Source organism: Alosa sapidissima, chromosome 3 (assembly GCF_018492685.1).
Source record: "Alosa sapidissima isolate fAloSap1 chromosome 3, fAloSap1.pri, whole genome shotgun sequence".
NCBI classification, from domain to species: Eukaryota; Metazoa; Chordata; class Actinopteri; order Clupeiformes; family Clupeidae; genus Alosa; species Alosa sapidissima.
The window spans coordinates 17,681,109-17,700,364 of NC_055959.1; the positions used below are offsets into that span (position 1 = coordinate 17,681,109).

Below are 19,256 nucleotides of genomic sequence, written 5' to 3' on the forward strand. Positions count from 1 at the left end.
TGTATGAACAGTCATCAAGGCCCATTTGGACATGTCAGTTATTTGCACCACTGGTTAGATGTAAAACAGCATTTTGTTTCAGACTACTGTTACTTAATTTGTGCATTAACAATAACGTTTCAGTGTACTGTTACTTAATTTGTGCATTGACAATAAAGTATCACATGAACTAAAGATGACTAAAATCTTATGTAGAAGAAGAAACATTCACAAAAAATCCATCCATCCAAAAATGACCTTTGTTTTTGATAGCTGTTGAAAACGGCATGGAACTGACAGAGATGTTTTTGTTTATAAATAAATAAATAAATAAATAAATAACATTATGCTGATACCTTTTGCTTTTCCCAAATACAATGTAGCCAACAGGTGTAAGTGACCTTTCATAAATCCAGTTGCAATGGATGAACTGTGATGAACTGCCCTACTTGTGATTGTTTAGAGATTTTAAAGGTTTTATAACAATGCTACATCTTCTTTGGCTATTCTACCTTCTACCTATTCTATCTATTCACCTTTTCAGCACCAGTAGGCTACTTTCTGTGCAGCCGCACACACACACACTCAGGCATGCCAAACAAGCATACACAAACGTTTCAAGAGTGGGGGATGGAGTAAAATATGGAGACAAATTGAAGTGTGATTTCTTTTCGCGGAACGGATGTACAGGACCGAGTGGCGGTCATATTTTGTACCGCTGTGCGGTACATTTAGTTTATGTACATACTGTAAACAAATGCAGTCTTAACTTCATCAGCCCGTCTGCCTCATATTTGCATTAACTGCTGTGCCTGGTGAAGACACGCCTCGACCATTTGCAAATCAAGTCTTTTGTCATGTACGACGGCCCAGCTTTTGTCTTATGTCAGACTTCACCATAGGTGGTCGGCGCCAATTAAGCATGCATAGGTGTGTCGGGGCGTGTCTGAACTTTTCCACTGGAGCAGACAAAGAGCCTACTAACAGAATATAAGGCTGTGACTTATGGCATTCGTGAGGTGACTTGGGCAGAGGTGACTTTGTTCAAATAAAGTGTTCATAACTAAAGTGTTTTTTGTTATTGTTGCAGTATCTGCCCTGTCCCCCAAATTGAAGACAGTCACGCCCCTGCTTGAGCGGTTGCGTCTGGACGCATGTCCGTGTCTTTGGTTTTCGGGTCCATGTGCTGTTTGTTTGTCAAACCAACCGTGTTTGTTTAATCCCCTCTATAACTGCATTTAACCAAAGCTAGTAGTCCTTTCTCTTGTAGTCCCACCGCTTGAGAATTTACACATCAGGCCCACATCATATTCAATGCATGCTTAGCAAAGCTTTCTAGTGCTCACTCATAAATGTGTGCCTGCACTACCTGTTTGCCGAGAGTGTGGATACCTGTGTGTTTGGCTGTGTGTGTGAATATTTATCTCTTGCACAGGTGAGGGGTGTCTTGGGGTCCTCCTTCGCCCTCCAGTGGTTCACCTGGTACCATTTCTCCAGGCTGGTATTGGCTCTTTTATATCTAGAGAATATAAATATTTATACATATTGGTTACCCATATTGTGGCTATTGGATGTGGTTGATGGTTTAACTATTCTTTCACACAAACATATGGGCATTTGTGAGCATTTTTGGGAGGTAACCAGGCGGTAACCAGGTATGTCATGCTGTTGGAGGTGCAAATAAATGCTGCATCGTTATTGAGATCATATAAAAAAGTAGCTGGCTCAAGGGTTATAAAAGTATTTTATCATGTGTATTTGTATAATGAAAGCACTGTTTTTGTGTGTTCACCTCTGGCTCCTTGGCTATCATTTTGGTAACTATAACAGGCTATTTGACATCTTTAGAACATTAAACATATCGGAGGTGCCAAATGTTGAGTTACTCCAGTCTAGATTTTTTGATGTTAATCACTCCTATTGTCACGGTTGCAAGGGCTTGACCCAAACGTAGGGCAAAGTACGGCAAGGCAATCTTCAGAGTTGCAAGAATCTTTATTTTAAACATAGACTAATAACCAACGAAGACTGAGGGGAGACAGAGGGTTTAAATACACAGGGGTAACAGGGCACAGGTGGACAAGGAACAAGGTAAAACAAGACAGGTGGAAACCATAATTAACAGACTAACGCGGATCAGGTGAGGGGCGGAGACACGGGCACAGGGAACAGAAACACATGGCAAAACAAACAAAGAAACACATGGAACAGGACACAGGAAGTAAACAAGAGATGAAGACATGAAGGAAAACACTAAACAGGGAAAACAAAACACGACAGGACCCTTACACCTATGATATATTGCTATTGTCTATCTAAAGTAAAGTGCCTGTTTTGAAATTAACTGATGGTCAACCCGCCCCCCACCCCCCCTTTCTTTCTGGGTGGTGTAGTCGGGTAATTGTAGTTTCAGGGCGTGTGCTTGTCACACTCACATTAACACTCAGATCTCGTGTGAAGTCTTTTTGTTCACAAGTCTAAATAAAGCATTCTTTTTCACATCACTCAGAAGGTATTTAAAGAATGACGAGAAGTTATTTTGCATTTCCACACTGTATGTACTGCATGCCACAGTGTAACGTAAAGTGTGTATGTACAGTAAGGTAAGGTTTTGATTTTTTGTACCATGGATTGTCCACTTTTGCCATTGTAGAGAACTATATGAGTATGTTAATGTTAAAGATATATATATAAGGTGCAGTTTCTATGGTTGTTTGATGGTTAATCTAAACACACTTTTGATTATTATTATTATTAGTAGTAGTAGTAGTAGTAGTAGTAGTAGTATTATTAGGCCTATTATTATTATTATTATTATTATTATTGCACATAGTGCTGATCATTTGACCTTAGAGCTAGCTCAAGTAATGTCTTTTATAGATGTAAACTGTTGTATTTTTTCTAATCAAGGAATGTGCTTGCAATGTTTGGGTTTTAATATTTGTTTTGAAGACTGCAAATGTTAGCAGCTACAGTTTTTCTGCTGGGTTTTAAAAAGTTATTTATTATTATCAATACATATAGGCCTTAAAAAGTCTTAAATACTTTCAAATATTACGCATTAGGTCTTACACTGCCAAAATAAAATCTAACCAAGTGTTAATCTTAAATTAAGATAAAAAAATGGTATGGTTGGTATTGTTTTAAGTATAATGACACTTACCTAACGCGCTCTCATTTTGACCTAATTTAATAAGACTATGGCCCAGAGTTTGGCGGCGGAGCAGGAAGGGGTAAACTACGTCAAGGCGGATGCTCTGAAATGGGCGAGACCTCTCTGGTGAAACGAATTTGAAAAAACCAATCACATGCATCCAGCTTTAAATTTTGATCTATCTATCTATCAAATAAAACATCATCCCTTTATCATAAGAATGGGACATTCTGCGGTCCTATGTGAAAAATTAAGCAGGGGTGCGTATCTACTAAAGTTAGGTTAAAGGTTAAAGTAAAGCGTTGCCAAAGTAAGCAACGATGTTGCTGATCCACCATGGTATGACGCAACTTGCGCCGTAGTACCAAAAACGAAGTTCATAATGCATACAGTATAATAAGTTCATAATACATATAATTAGTGGAATCGGTGTAATGTCTGTGTCGACATTTTTCTAATTTAAACCAAAAGTGATTAATGCTGCCATTATAGCAAGTATAGGTTTTTGCTGATAGCAATTACAAGTATACCTATACTGCGAGCAAATCAAACAGTTTACTTAAGCAGACCAATATTTGTCATTACTTGTGTTAAATATCTGTGTTCAAAAATGTGTAGCCTAGAAAAATGTAACGTTATCACAGATTTGCATTGTCTATTTCGTGGCGCAACGGTAGCACGTTGGTACTCTGCACACATAACCAGTGTTCACAACCAATATCTCTTCTTTTCACTTTTGGGTAAGAGTAGACACAACAGTAGGCTACACAACAGGTTTTGACCCTAAATATTTATAGTTACTCTTCATCAAGAGACCGGTAGGAACATGACATCAGTTAAAAATAATAGTTTCAAATAAAGATCCACAGCATTATTTAATATTTCTACATTTCACTGCATGTAGTCAGAATACCGTAACAGTAGCCTTCCAAAACCAACACGCGAATTAACATAAGTAGCAAGAATGAGTCCAGGGGAATCTGTCTTTTAATGACCATTAAGCTACAGCCTAGATCAATCATTGAGTCACAAGAAAAACAATCATCTCGTCATTTTTGATTAGGTGCATCATTTTTGGTTAGGCACTCCTGACACTGACAACATCACCAATCGGAACTACCAAGGATCGACACAAGTGTAACTGTTAAGGGCAGTAGTTCAAACCACCACACTTTTACAAGTGAAAGTTCGAACTCTGCTATCTAGAAACACCAAATCCATGAACAATGGATCGGACTACAAAGGTTGCGACGGAAGTTAGCCAACGCTTTCTAGAAACGCACCCCAGGTTGGATGCGATACGGTATTTACAACGGATCTGAAATACAAACATCTTTTCGTGAATTTAATTGCTTGGAAGAGCAGAAGAAATATTAGATATTATTTTGATCAGATGCACAATAAATATAGAGATTGTAAATGAGCCATTCTTGGCTAATTGTGCCATTTGAGGGTGGAAACCTAGCAAAAAAAATGAACATTTTCATTGACTTTTTCATTTTATCTGAAGAAGGACATGTTAAGCTATGAGAAAAATATATTGGGCCAGCTCAATAACTAACGGGATGCCTAACATAATAAATTGACAATGTAATAAAGTTCTAAAGTTCTGGATGCCGAAACACTACTGACTTTGTGATTAGTAGAAAGGTGGAGGGTGGCGCATCAGGCCAAAACACAACATGACAACATCAACATCAGTTGAGGGCTGCAACTTCACTTCACAATATCCTGGCCGGACTACTGTTGTCAGTGATATAAGTATTTGAAATGAACATGATTTCTTAATGTCTAGTGACATATCAGGGCCATTTTATGATTAATTGAAATACATTTCTTACATACGGTTCCTTTAAGTATAAGTATATATAGTCTTTTGATCCTGTGAAGGAAATTTGGTTTCTTCATTTATCCCAATCCGTGAATTAGTGAAACACACTTAGCACACAGTAAGGTGAAGCACTAATCCCGGCGCAGTGACCTACCTGCAACAACAGCTGCGCTTGGGGAGCAGTGAGGGGTTGCGTGCCTTGCTCAAGAGCACTTCAGCCGTGCCTACTGGTCGGGGTTCGAACCGGCAACCCTCCGGTTACAAGTCCGAAGCACTAACCAGTAGGCCACGGCTGGTTCTTGACAGCGGCGGAACGTTCCTTCATGGTTAAATCTTTGGTTCCGGTGTTACATGGCAACTGGCACCCATGTTAACTGGCTGCGTTGGTGACGTTTCATGAGTGATGACGTTTCTTTGACAGATGTGGCCGCTTGCAGATTTGTCACTTTTTGATGGAAACTGGAGACAAACAAATACAAATATGCATGACATATTTAAATGTCAAAATTGTCTGTAGTACACTACATGCACTGGACCATGAATATAAAAAATAAATACCTACTCTAAATAGCCTAATAATAACTCCACATGGGTATCGAACCTGCCTCCTACTGTAAATGAAACCTCTTACATTATAACCATTCATCTACGTACTTGCACCACAAACCAGCTGACAAGTCACAGTGAAATTTACTTGACTTATGCTATACAATTAAAAGAAGTCAGCTAATATATGTTATTATGATTGTAGCAAGATAACACGACTGATCATGGTATATGGCTACAGTATTGTCTTGCTACAGCTGTTGCCCATGCCAGTAGGTCTTCAAAGTATCATGGTTAAGTTTTTTTAAACATTTCACTGACTGTTGGTCAGGCTCTCTGGGGCCACCTAGTCTATCTGTAGCCTAAATTGAGGAAGCATTGCTGGAATGCTAAAAATAAATAAAAAAAATAAAAAAAACTGTGATGGGGGAGGATTGAACCCATGTCGACTGCGTGAAATAGCAATGTGTAGGCATTAAACTGTTGCACCACAGGAGAAGCACCAGTTTGCAAATTGAAAAATAAAGTATCAAAAGAAACATCAAAACCATGTTTATGTCAGCAACATTAATGTTAATAGCCTATAAGCCTAAGAGTTTGACTCTCCCTGTGCACAAATTTTGTGTAAAATATGGACACGTTTTAAAACACTATTCATTCAAAGTGAGTTGAAAGGAACCTTGTGCAAAGCTTATTCAGCTCTTTTGGATGGAGATCAGCTATGTGATGCAATATAAATATTGGTAGCTCTTAGCCATGTTAATTTTGTCAAAGTAGTTTTCGAGTAAATGGTTGGAGACCCCTGATCTACACCTACATAATATCCCAAGTGTAATAAAACGTATAAATAAACCTTAAACTAAACTAGATATACCGCATAGCAGTACAAAATATGACCGCGGCTCAGTCCTGTACATCCGTTCCGCGAAAATAAATCACACTTCAATTTGTCTCCATATTTTACTCCATCCCCCACTCTTGAAACTTTTGTGTATGCTTGTTTGGCATGCCTGAGTGTGTGTGTGCGGCTGCACAGAAAGTAGCCTACTGGTGCTGAAAAGGTGAATAGATTGTAGAATAGCCAAAGAAGATGTAGCATTGTTATAAAACCTTTAAAATCGCTAAACAATCACAAGTAGGGCAGTTCATCACAGTTCATCCATTGCAACTGGATTGATGAAAGGTCACTTACACCTGTAGGCTACATTGTATTTGGGAAAAGCAAAAGGTATCAGCATAATGTTATTTATTTATTTATTTATTTATTCATAAACAAAAACATCCCTGTCAGTTCCATGCCGTTTTCAACAGCTATCAAAAACAAAGGTCATTTTTGGAGGGATGGATTTTTTGTGAATGTTTCTTCTTCTACATAAGATTTTAGTCATCTTTAGTTCATGTAATACTTTATTGTCAATGCACAAATTAAGTAACAGTAGTCTGAAACGTTACTGTTAATGCACAAATTAAGTAACAGTAGTCTGAAACGAAATGCTGTCTAACCAGTGGTGCAAATAACTGACATGTCCAAATGGGCCTTGATGAAATGCGTCGCTAGACTGTTCATACACATTTTAACGGGCCAAAGTTGAAGAGCTGTTGTCCAATATTGTTTGTGCAAATATAGGCTGATTCATGTTCCCTTGCATTGTGTAACTGAGGTCCATGGCTAGTCTGGCTTTCACCAGACCAAGCTCAATCTTTTGAGAAATCAAAAAATAAATAGCGGGCAGATCAGGGCCCAGTTTCCCGATAACGACGGAGACACGCTCTTACGAGGGTTTTCTACGATTCATCTTACGATCGTTCGTTTGGTTTTTCCGACTGTTTCCCGAACATGCTCATAGCGTGAACGCGCGTGCACTTCTCTTAAGACGCTCTTAAGGGGAGCTGTCCACGTTAATAGTTCTGAAATATCCTCTGATTTGATGGTGATGTCAGGTGACTGCACGTCACAGCTATAGGTCTACCATTTAAACTTCGGATCTACACATTAATTCACATCAATACGAAAATAGAAACACTTTGACATCTGCATATAAGCATCCCAAGTAGGTTATATACCACACAGAGACATAAATAATTGTAATTATTTTAAGATTAGATTGTTGCACCATGCAATATTTTTTCGCGGTGTCACTTAAGAACACGTTTGAAGATAAGAAAGAAGTCGAGTAAGAAAGAGAGGAAATGTGTAGGCTTAGATTTTGATGCAGTAGGCTACAGACTACACATGTTGCTTTCTCTGCTTTTTACCTCATAGGCCTAATAAAATATTCACTTAGCAAAGATAATGTCAAACTATTCTGGCAACGTCTCGTTTCATAACTTGATTGCATTTTTGTCCGCTTTTCATCACATTATTATGACCATTAAATGTAGGCTATTTTGCACGCTAAAATCTGATTCATCACAGGTAAATACAATAAAGAATGGGAACGTAAGATGTATTATGTATTCTAAGTTGTAATTCCTCTGTATGTCCTGTTGGTGACCTCAGTGAGAAGTACTGTTAAGACGCTCTTAGCCGGTAACGAGTACTCTGGAGCACTCGTAGATCTACGAGTGTTTTCACGACGCTCTTAAGCTACGATGGTTTCGGGAAACAGTCGGCAAATCTTAAGACGTTCGTAAGAGGGACTTTACGACGCTCTTAGGCTTAAGATGCTTTCGGGGAACTGGGCCCAGGCTTGGTTCACCCAGCCTAGTCCATAGGCACCCGATATTGTTTAATTTTCCGATTGAGTTATCCACGCTCTGGCTATTCTAAATGCAAAAATGCATCAGGGAGTTATGACAAAACTGTAACTAACAAACTAGATCCTAATAGAAAGCTGTTAGCTTCCCTAAGCTACAGGTAGGCTTATAAGGTAGGCCTATTTACAACATAAATTGTCAATAGGCTATGCTGGCGACACAAATAAAATCTCCTTTGGAAACCAATGGCTCATGCCTTACAGTATCAAGCGGACTTAAACTGCCATATCGTGGCGAAAAGTTGTAATAAAATTCACGCAGCTCCATGAGTCAAGGAAAGCGCGAATGAAGTAGCCACTTCTAAATGGGACCCACTACACAGTAGCTTAAGGTGTGTTGCTAAAGCAGCCATAATGAAATGAAGGTTTCATTGTTTGGATACTTCACACACACGTGCTTTTTAATTTCACAGACTACAACTACCAAGCTGGAATCAAAGCACATCGATTCCCCTCTCACACCCTGCACGCACTTAAAACAAAATAAACAGGCGTCTCAGTCTCACGCATGTATAGGCAAAACTGTATCAGACCGGTGTAACGTTGGTAAATCTTCCATTGCACAGAATGATTTTGTAGCACGTGCAACAAATGACAGTCGAAAGATACAATTACAGTGCTGCTATCAATTTGCTTGGTATAACCGCATTTATAGTTTTCAACAAATGCAATCAATCAAATTGGCCTCCATCACTCAACCAATGCTAACGGTAACATTACCTAGGTCCTTATTGATATTATAAGATTAACGTACCTGCAGTAAAAACCAAGCATGTCCGATAAACATCCTCAGATTTATTTCGGCTTCAAGAAGAAATGGGAATTACATTTCATGTGAACATCGTCCTATCCTTATTAGACGTTCTCTGCGGTAAACTACAGTCCTTGTAGGAAGCATCCATTGTTTTTCCAACCCACTTTTAACTTCCAACAAAATTACGTCTCACTGCAACGATGCGCCATCTAGTGGACAAACGACTACTTATCGCCAATACTGGAAATGCAGCCATGATGATGATGATGAATATTTATTTTGGCTTTCTTTTAATCCTACTGAATTTGTAATTATGTATCGGCCGTTCTAATACCGATAGTATGTGGGTGCCTGTGTGTGTGTGCATGTGTATATGTGTGCACCGCCATCTACAGGCCAATGAGTGTACAGTCACTAAATGTACACATAACCTAATTTTTTTTTAGACCCCCCCATGGATGAAATTCTACGTAACTTGGCATACCCCCAGAGAATGCCAGGTCAATCATACACATAAAATTTGGTGCAGTTCTGAACATCTTAACTGAAGATAGGGGCGATTAAAGCAGAATAATATTGCATTTTCATTTTTTACAGGGGGCGTGCAAATCACAAATGAGTGATTATGGGCCAGGTTGATGTGAGCCCTTGAGACCAACATACCATAAAAGATTCTTCATCCTCAGTGCCACGGTTCAGGTAGTTATTTAGTGGCCCCCGGGGACGAAACAAAATTTTTCCGTAAAAGTCTAGTGAGGCTACATACCCACCAAATTTCATGTGCCCCGGTGGTTCGGTGTCCCGGGTATCGTTGACCAAAAATTTAAGAAGTAGATGACGGGGGGAAAAAAAAAAAAACTTTGACAATCCCTATATGACCGCTTCGCTAGCGGCGGTCATAATAAATACAGCCCTAATTCCCAGTGAGAGAGAGAGTGTGTATGCCGGGGTGTTTGTATGTGCATGGTCAGGTCTTAAAGCAGATATTTTAAAGAGAAAATAGTACAGGTAAGTATGCCATGAAAGTGTAACACTATATATCCCATAAAGAGAGTGATATAAGTATATTATTACATTATCAGCTCCAGCTATTATTTTTTAAAGAATGTTTTTTTCAACCAAGCCAATAACATAATAACCAGCCAATATTGTAATAGCTTGTTACATTATTGATAAAAAAGTTAATATGTTATTGGTTTAGAAATGTTATTACGTTATTGGCAATTTATTACTTTATGGCTTTATTACCTTAAAAGCGGTCAAAATGATTACGTTATTGGACGTTATTACATTATTGGCTGCTACAGATGTCTTAAAATAAGTTAAACTCTTATTAAATTAAGTCGAATGATTTTACGAGAAAGTGCAAGGTAAGTCTCTTCATACTAAAAACAATACCAACTAGATTTTTTTTTATCTTAGATTAATAACACTTGGTAAGATAAGCAGTTTTTGCAATGTAGGCTACATATTAATGTTCATTTAACGTTACTTCAACAATGTTTTTAGCTGCATAGATTGAAGTTGTTGTTGTACAGTATATTACAATTTAATAAAATAAATTATCATATTTATGTGATAACTGATTAAAAAAAACTTTGTAGCTTGTGAATAAATTCAGAAAACAAATTTTATTTCCTTTGCTAATAACTCTGGAACTGGTTTTCCTTAATATGTTTGATTTTTTTCAATTTAACTAGTTGGAACCCACAGATACCCTGTTTATAATTTTAAGAGAATATTAGAAGAACTGACTATGTTCATTTTCTCAGACTTCTTATGAAGTAATCAGAGATGCACTGTGACAACAAGAAGACCAGGTTGTGTTGACAATTTGTATGTTTGTCTTAAATCAGCACATCAGCAGGCAGTGATGTTCCTGACGACCACCACCATATTGGCAGGGGTCATTCTGTTCCTGCCCTATCCCTCCCTCCAGTCATGCATCTCTGGCACAATAGAGCACTGCCAAAGGGCAGAAATTGCCCCGGGATCATCCTTAGTTGGTGAAGGTTTTGATATTACCACAATGCAACGTAAGGGAGCTTTTGTTATAGATATGGACACATTTGAAACTCCAAACAAAACCTGCACCCTCTGTGCAAACCCCTACCGTGGAGGGAAAATTGAGAAAATTCCTACATCTGTCATTAACTGGAGGCCTCTTCATAAATGTAGCATAGCTATCAAGAGCGAACTACTGGAATCTGCCTTGGCAGTGGCTGATCATGTTAGCAAGAGTGTGGAGAACAACTGGAAGATTGGTCTAGGTTTGAGTAAGGGAGGGTATGGAGGTTCACTAGCTCTTTCTGGGACAAATTCAAAACTGACCACAACTGCCATGGAAAAGAGCAAACAAGACCGTTTCAACTTTTTGAGTCACTCAGTATATTGTGGATTTTACAGGTACAGAGTTTTCTTTCAAACATTTGCTCGGTATCCCACTATGGGAAGTTCCTCTGGTGTGACCGACCACGGAAGCACCTATTGCACCAGGTCTGGTTTCTTGGTGTTTTAAATCCCCAACGTTGTCTTCAAGGCAGCGCAGCCTGGAAGGTGGTAGGGTTAGGCATGAGTTAAGGTTAAGGTTAGGGTTAGGTTTAGGGTTAAGGTTAGAATTAGGTGCCTTTAAGTCGACGGTGGCAGCGCTGCCTGGAAGACGACGTTGGGGGCTTAAAACACCATCGAGCACCACGTCTGTCTGTAGACAGACCAATTATAGCCTAAATTGCGGAAGCCCTACGTCACTCTATATAACCGGCTGCACACTTTTCTCATACTCACTTTCTTCCCTGTGAAGATTACTATCTTCCTCAGCAATCTTGTTCTACTAAACTGAAGCACCAATTCAAAAACAGCCTCAGTGCTGTTTTTCTGCCTTTAAGCTAACACATTACGTTGAGCTTCTAGGGTGAAAGAGTCTTTGCTCTGCAAAACAAAAAGACGGCTTCACCCAGTGCCATTGGGTCAGTGGATTTGGCTAAGGATGGTTCGTCGAGCCAGTGCCTTTTCTACTTGCGAAGCCATGAAATCAGGAAAGCACTTGTGTATGGGAACTAAACAACCACTGCTGCAACATGCCGATGAAGGTCTTAGAACAATGTTTTTGCATTACTGTGACCGCGAGAGACAACCCACCTCCCTCCACCTGTGCCTATGCGAGCAAAGCAGCTGGCAAAGCAGCAGCCCCTCGTGGGTGCAATATTATGTGGAATGCCCTGAACATTCGTCGTTGTTTGACCAGCACCTACTCTCTGACGAAGCGGTGGTGTTGGTCGACAAGGTTGAGGAGGAAGACAAAGAAATGATCTTCCACCTCCTCACAAGGGCAGATCGGCCAACGGGAACTGGCCGACATGGCTTCGCGCTAAACATATTAACTTCCTACACGGTTGTCATATCTGTGGAAGAAATTTTACTTAGACATCTATAAATACTGATAGTCTTTCTTAGTTAGTAGTAGCATTTATACCTCACATTGTATCACTGTATCATTACACTTCCTTCAACACATACACACTTGTTTCAGCCCAATGAGTAGAAACATTATGTTTAGGAACTAAGAACATTTAAAAGGTTAAGAACATTTCTATCGTCACAGATAGATCTACAGAAACACAGGTGGTGTCAAAGCAAAAGCACAAGGTTAAATTCCATTTTCCCCTGACATGACCTAGTACTGTGGTGGCATATACCAATCGCCAAGGGGGGTCATGTTGCTTTCATCTTCACAAGCTCTCGCACAAGCTGATTTTGTGGAGCAGCAACCGGTTCAGAAATCATGAACACGGGGTCACATCTTCTCTCCAGGGGAAATCCCTTTCATGGGGAATGGAGGCTCTACCCCTAGATTGTCAATCAGATCTGGGAGAGATATGTCAGGGCTGCAACTCTCGCCAGAGTAAGAGAAAACGGACTGCCTCTCCTATTAATAGCTTCACATTGGCTGGGAGACTGTGACTAGCAAAGATTAGTTAGATGCTGGCGGGGGAACCCTGGTCTCTTCCTTTGCACATAGATTTGTCTCAAGCACACGCACAGATTCAACATCCCCAGCCAGAGCTCTGGGTCATGAGAAGTTGAATTTAAATGCAGCGGGTCTCCTCCCAGAGGTCATTGATACTATTCAGAGTGCTAGGGCCCCCATGTACTCTTTGATAATAAATGGCATGAGTTCGATGACTGGTGTGAGCACAGAAGTTTAATCCTTTTCAGTTTTCAATCTCAGATGTGTTATTCTGTTTACAAGAGCTTTTACACAAAGGCAGAGCCTGCGCTACTATTAAAGTGTAAGTGGCTGCTATATCTGCTTGTCACGTTGGGTTTGACAACAACCTGCTGCCACCCGCTGATAAGACAGTTCATAAAAGGTGTACGCCGGCTACGGCCACCTTCAAAACCTATAATGTCTTGAAAGCTCTCTCAGAAGCCACATTCGAGTCTTTGGATTGTGTTGTCATGAAACACCTCACGCCGAAGAAAGCACTTCTCCTGGTATTGGTTTCAGTGGAGATAGTAAGTGAATTTGGAAGCTTTTTCTTTTTTTAAAGTATATTTTTTGGGCTTTTTATGCCTTTAATTAGATAGGATAGTGGAGATTGACAGGAAGTGAGTGGGAGAGAGAGTCAGGGTGGGATCCGGAAAGGACCACGGGGCGGGAATCGAACCCGGGTCGCCGGCGTACGGTGCAGGTGCCCCAGCCAGCCGCGCCACTGCTGGGGCCTTTGGAAGCTTTTTCAATGCACTCTACCTGAATGACGTTAACTGAGGGAATGACGGCAGCAATGCTAATACTTAATTCCGCTTTCATTCTGAAAGTGATCGATTCACCCTACAATAGTAGGGCAATAGAATTAAGATCTTTTCACCCTCCCCCTTTTTCCTCATCAGAGGAACAGAGGTTACATTGTCTGTGTCCAGTTTGCACACTGAGGATTTACATTAATTGGATGAGAAGCATTCAGAGAAGTGATCAGTTGTTTGTCTCCTGGGTTCCCCTTACACAGGGAGACCTGTTTCAGCACAACGCATTTCTCACTGTCTAGTTGACGCCATTAGGTTGCCGTTTGAGGCCAAAGGCATACAGCCCACCACGCGCGTCAGAGCACAATCCACTTGGGCATGTCTACGTCATTTTTCCAAAGTATTTCAGTTCAGGGTGTATGTGCTGTGGGCTACTGGGTAAAACCATAAATATTTATTTGTTACAATAGATTGGATGTCACTACGCTGTCATTGGCTACACAGTGCTTAGTGTGGAGAGTTCAGGTGTTTGATATGAACCCTCCCAAGTTCCCCTCCGTTTTTGCTTTGGAAGGCAAGCAATACGGGAGTTGGCTATATCCCCATAGTGAGATACCAAACTAATGTTTGAAAGAGTACGGTTACTTGACGTAACCACGGTTCTCTGATAACATGAGTGAGGTATCTCACTGCTTTTCCCTTCTTCCTTTAGCACAGGGAAAGCTTGCTGGAGAATGAGAAGAGAGGGTTGTGCAGCTGGTTAGGTGACGTAGGTTTTCCATCCCCTAAAATTGGTCTGTCTACAGACAGACCTGGTGCAATAGGTGCTTCATTGGTCGGCACGCCGGAGATGCTTCCCATAATAAGCTATCTCACTCATGTTATCAGAGAACCGTGGTTACATCAAGTAACCATATGGTTTCCAGTGCTTCCCAACATATTATGTTAATGTAGTATGTGAGTGAACATACATCCCTTTTCCAATGAATGGTATCAGCTCAACTCGCCTCTACTCAGTTATGGTACCAGCTTTTCCTTTTCCACTGCAAAAAAGTACTCTCTTTAATGTAGCTAGGTGCCATAGCGACGAAGAAGGACACTAGCATGGCGTCATTACACACAGTGGTAATAACAATATCAACAACGGAGGAAATAAAGGGGAGTTTGTTTCTGATTCATGGGCATGGCATGTGGTTGTTTGTGTTAATGTTCATTTTAATCCATGAGAAATCGTTTGTTAATTCAAAGACTCATTTTTTTTAACTGCAGGAAGTTATTCATTTGAATTAACACATCTGTTGTGAATAAAAATGTTCAGATACTGCGTTGCGTTAACGTGTTTGTCGTGCTAGCACAGTATATGGCTGAGGTATTTTTAAAAAAAAAAATGAAGGTCCTTTCCAGAACACAGCAATGTCAACAGCGACTAATCAGTAACCTGCAATACTTTCATGTCACCTTTTGGTATCGCTTCAGTTTGCTTGGAACCTCAATGGAGGTGATACCAAAAATAGTACCAGGTAACAGTTTTTGCTAATGGAAATTCAAAAAAAGCGAGTAGAGTCGAGTTGAGCTGATACCATGCAGTGGAAAAGGGACTATAGATGAATGATAAAATGTGTTTTTAAACAGACTGCAGAATGGTTGTCCATTAGTTTTAGTGAAATGGTGACAATGGTGGTCAATTTTGTTTATGAGGCTCTAGTATGTAATGGCATGGAACATTAGTGAATTACTGAACACTACACTATGTTGTGATAAAACGGTGGTGGTGGATGATGATGATGATGAGGATTATTACTGTTATTCTTCTTGCAGCTACATGATGTCAAGCAATCCAAATTTGAATCAAGATTTCAAACAAGCCGTGGAAAAGCTCCCGCAGATCTACAGCCCAAGTAACAAAGTGGCTTATGATGCTTTCATTGACACATATGGCACTCACTTCATAAGAAAGGTATCTAACTAGCAATTGCAATAGTATTAGTAATATCTACATGATAGTCTCATAGTATGGCACTAACATAGCCTAAGGTGAAACAAAAATGTTAAAACTGTACTGTAACTATTTATTATATTTGTAATATACTAAAACTATACCCAAACTCAGAGTTCCTGAAATATATTCATCCTAATAAAATCAAAAATACACAAGATTTTATCATTATACTAGGCCTACATCTGGCACATTAACCACTATGGAGGGGTATTGATTTTAGAATATGAATATTGTCTTAATTAATTTTGCCTTATAAGAACTTTCAGATGGTATACCTTTTATTCTCTACAGGTAAAGACTGGTGGCAAAATAGTATCAATGACTAGTATCAGGGAGTGCAAGGCCTCCATGATGGGGTTGAGCTCCGATGAGGTGAAGATGTGCCTCGGTGCTGAAGTTGCTGTAAAAATCCCATACAAGGTTGACATCGACCTTAGTGCAGAAATTAAGTTCTGTAATGGGAAGAAAGAGAAAGTGCACGGGAGAAGAAGCTTCTCAAGTGTCTTTAATGACAGGTGAGTCGGAGTGAAATTTTAAATTTAATTTAACGCCAAACTTTCCATGTTGGCATGACCATACAGTAATTTCCCTGGTTATTTTTTTCCATGTTTTGGGAATAGGATCACAGAAATCACCGGTGGGCAAACAGAAGGTGAGCTCCTTTTCTCTGCAGGTCGAGATGCCTCTGCTTATAAAAAGTGGCTTGCATCCCTGCCAGTCAGCCCAGGTGTGATCTCCTACACGTTGAAGCCCCTTCACCAGCTGATTCCAGATAGAAAGGTGAAGAGAGAGCTGAAGCAAGCCATCAAAGACTACATCCTCAGCAGGGGTGCCAAGAGGGAATGCTCTGACCACTGCAGCCTTGGGAGGAGAACCAAGCCAAGGTCCTGTGAATGCCACTGTCAAAGTCACAAGGGGTTAGGAACCAACTGCTGTCCAACACGTCCTGGCTTAGCCATAGTTGCTTTCACCATCATAAGGGGACAAGGTCTGTATGGTGACACTGCTTCTGGTACTGATGGGTATGTGAAGATCTTTGATGAGAATAAAATACCGCTTGGCAAGACACCCATGATTCTGAACAATGACAATCCTTACTGGAACTGGGAACTTAACATTGGTGACATGCTGCTGTCTGCGAACAGCAAACTCAGGATTGAAGTGTGGGATGAAGACGACAAGTATGATGACCTCCTTGGAACGTGCTTGGCAAAACTTCAGTCGGGGGGTGACCAAGGGGAGAGGGTCTGCGCTCTTAATCACGGGGTGTTGTTCTACAAGCTGAAGGTGACCTGTGGTCCGAGTCTGAGTGGCCCATCCTGTGCTGAATATGTGAGCTCTCCCATGGACAGTCTGTTGGAGAAGCTGTATGTCTCTCGTCATGCTCGTCCCATTCCAAAGCGCATGCTTTTCCAAATGGGACTGCGGTTGGATGGGCAGGCATTCAACTACATGCTTACGGATAACAGCTCAGTTCTAAATGGAGATAAGGCTGACTGGCTCTAAGTTCAAGCATAAATGTTTCAGGATTCCGTTCTGTCAATGCAGCTAGTTTGTTTTGCTGGTCAAGGTATTAGTTTTATGCAATTAGACTGATCCATGGGCTTACTGACCAGTTATATGTGTGCTATCAGCAAGAAATAAAAATGAAAAAAAAAAAGCAAAAAGAAAACATAACATACCTGATTACATGAAATGTACCTACATTGTATTCACTTAGTGTGCATTAATTACTAATAAAGCATTTTGAAGCAAGTAATACATGTACATTTACATTTTGTAACTCTTTTGTAATATGAAAACCACAAATAAGTGATACTTGACACCAGCAAAATACATGCACTTTGATTACTCATGTAGTTTGTAAAATGCAACTGACTAACATTACACTATACCAGCAAAATAACATTCTATTGACATTCTAATGAACTATTTACGTTTATATTAGCCAGTAATTTCATTTGAATTAAACATGAGAATGAACAAATATTAGTCCTAGGCCTTGCAAGGTGGCAGAGGGGTCACTATCTGGCTGAACATGAGTGTAGCACACGGCTCAGAAAATGAGTATAAATGTCTGCTTAAAGAAATAGAAATCAAAAGGTCACTAAACTCGGCTACTGGAGGTAGATAATGACACCTAATAGATTCCTAATGAAAGGCTCTTCATATACAGTAATATATTTGTTTAAGAAATAACACTAGTATCGTGTATAGAACAGAAAAAATAAGAATAAAATAGGTTTTTGTTGCCATAAACTACATTGTGAGCAGTTTATACTTGCAGTACCCGTTCAAACATGCTATTCCTGTAGAAAACCTGTAGCCCAATTGCATACCCGCAGGTAGGAATGCTTTAAAAATAAGATGATAGGGAAAGACATCATTCCAGTTAAGCATTCAATAATGAATATTGAATATAATACATTAGCCTTAATGTGCAGTGAGCAGAATTTAGGCATGGCTGCATGTGACATTTTTTACAGATCAAAATGATCTGTATGCCAGTTCAGTCAAATGGGAGATCATCATATCAGGGAAAAGCAGAACTTCACTGTTTTTTTAGTACAGGAGTTAAACACAAATATAGTCTGATAAACAATACAATACAGCTGTTTTGAACGCAAATTCAACAGTAGAGGTCAACTACATTTCTTCTATCCCAGATTCATCTGATCCATCCAAGTAAGTTCGGTGACTCAGAATAAATTCCATAGATTTAGGTGGTTCTCAAAGCTAAAATACAGATTTTTGTGACAGTTTGTTCTTATTATTTTTTTGCATCAATATATAAAGGGTAAGGCTATTTGCACCCCTGGTACAATTAGCAGTGTATGCTATTTGTACCCTGGTGTAATTAGAAGTGAATTCTATTCATACCCCGGTGTACACAGCAATGTGTTCTATTAATACCCCGTCTGGTACAAATATCAGTGTATACTATTTGCACCCCTGTGCATTTACTCTGGCATATTGATCACACAATGTAATAAATAAAAAACGAGCAACATGTTTTTATTGTTATGTCACAGGGTGTGAATAGCTCAGCTGTGTAATAGACACTCTGAATAAGGTAGCCTATGCTGTTTGCATCAATGTATAGTTAGAAGTGGATGCTATTCGTACCCTAGTGTATATAGTAATGTATGCTATTTACACCCTGGTGGGTGAACTAGCTAATTGTTGCAATCAAAACTTCCATTTGAGAACCGATTTCTTGTTCAACTTGCGCGCCTTCTCTCCAGAGACGTTGGTACACGTGCACACTCACTCTGCCAAAACGCAGGAATCGAACCCTGGTCTCCCATGTACTAAAGCATGTCTGTGACGACTGCACTATCTACTTCCAAAACACAGTGGTGTTTGAAGGTAAACTTATAGTTCATAGGCCTCAGCGTCATTTTCACAAAATTTCTGTTAACTAACAAACTGAAGGTTGTATGTGTTCAATGAACGAAGATTATGAAAATAAAACACAACTTTTAAATCCAAAA

The 19,256-nt window shown here is 39.8% G+C and overlaps 1 protein-coding gene across 3 annotated transcripts; it reads left to right on the forward strand.

The window, feature by feature from the left end:
* Positions 1-2,479: 2,479 nt before the first annotated feature.
* On the forward strand, positions 2,480-17,521 carry LOC121706073 (perforin-1-like). Of its 3 annotated transcripts, none has more exons than XM_042087522.1 (5): positions 2,480-2,575; positions 10,875-11,426; positions 15,582-15,720; positions 16,054-16,277; positions 16,383-17,521. In XM_042087522.1, the coding sequence occupies exons 2-5, from the start codon at positions 10,894-10,896 to the stop codon at positions 17,266-17,268; spliced, it is 1,782 nt and encodes a 593-aa protein (XP_041943456.1). In that variant the 5' UTR covers positions 2,480-2,575; positions 10,875-10,893; the 3' UTR covers positions 17,269-17,521. The 3 variants fall into 3 exon arrangements, with proteins under 3 accessions (XP_041943456.1, XP_041943458.1, XP_041943457.1); XM_042087524.1 differs by having other exon boundaries at positions 2,497-2,575; positions 10,890-11,426; XM_042087523.1 differs by having other exon boundaries at positions 2,540-2,582; positions 10,877-11,426.
* The last annotated feature ends 1,735 nt before the right edge of the window (positions 17,522-19,256 follow it).

Excerpts from the sequence above, each read along its gene's own strand:
- LOC121706073 (XM_042087522.1), top strand. The coding sequence starts at position 10,894 with ATGTTCCTGACGACCACCACCATATTGGCAGGGGTCATTCTGTTCCTG. Across the intron at positions 11,427-15,581 it reads GTATATTGTGGATTTTACAG|CTACATGATGTCAAGCAATC; the intron begins GTACAGAGTTTT and ends TTCTTCTTGCAG. Across the intron at positions 16,278-16,382 it reads TCAAGTGTCTTTAATGACAG|GATCACAGAAATCACCGGTG; the intron begins GTGAGTCGGAGT and ends TTTTGGGAATAG.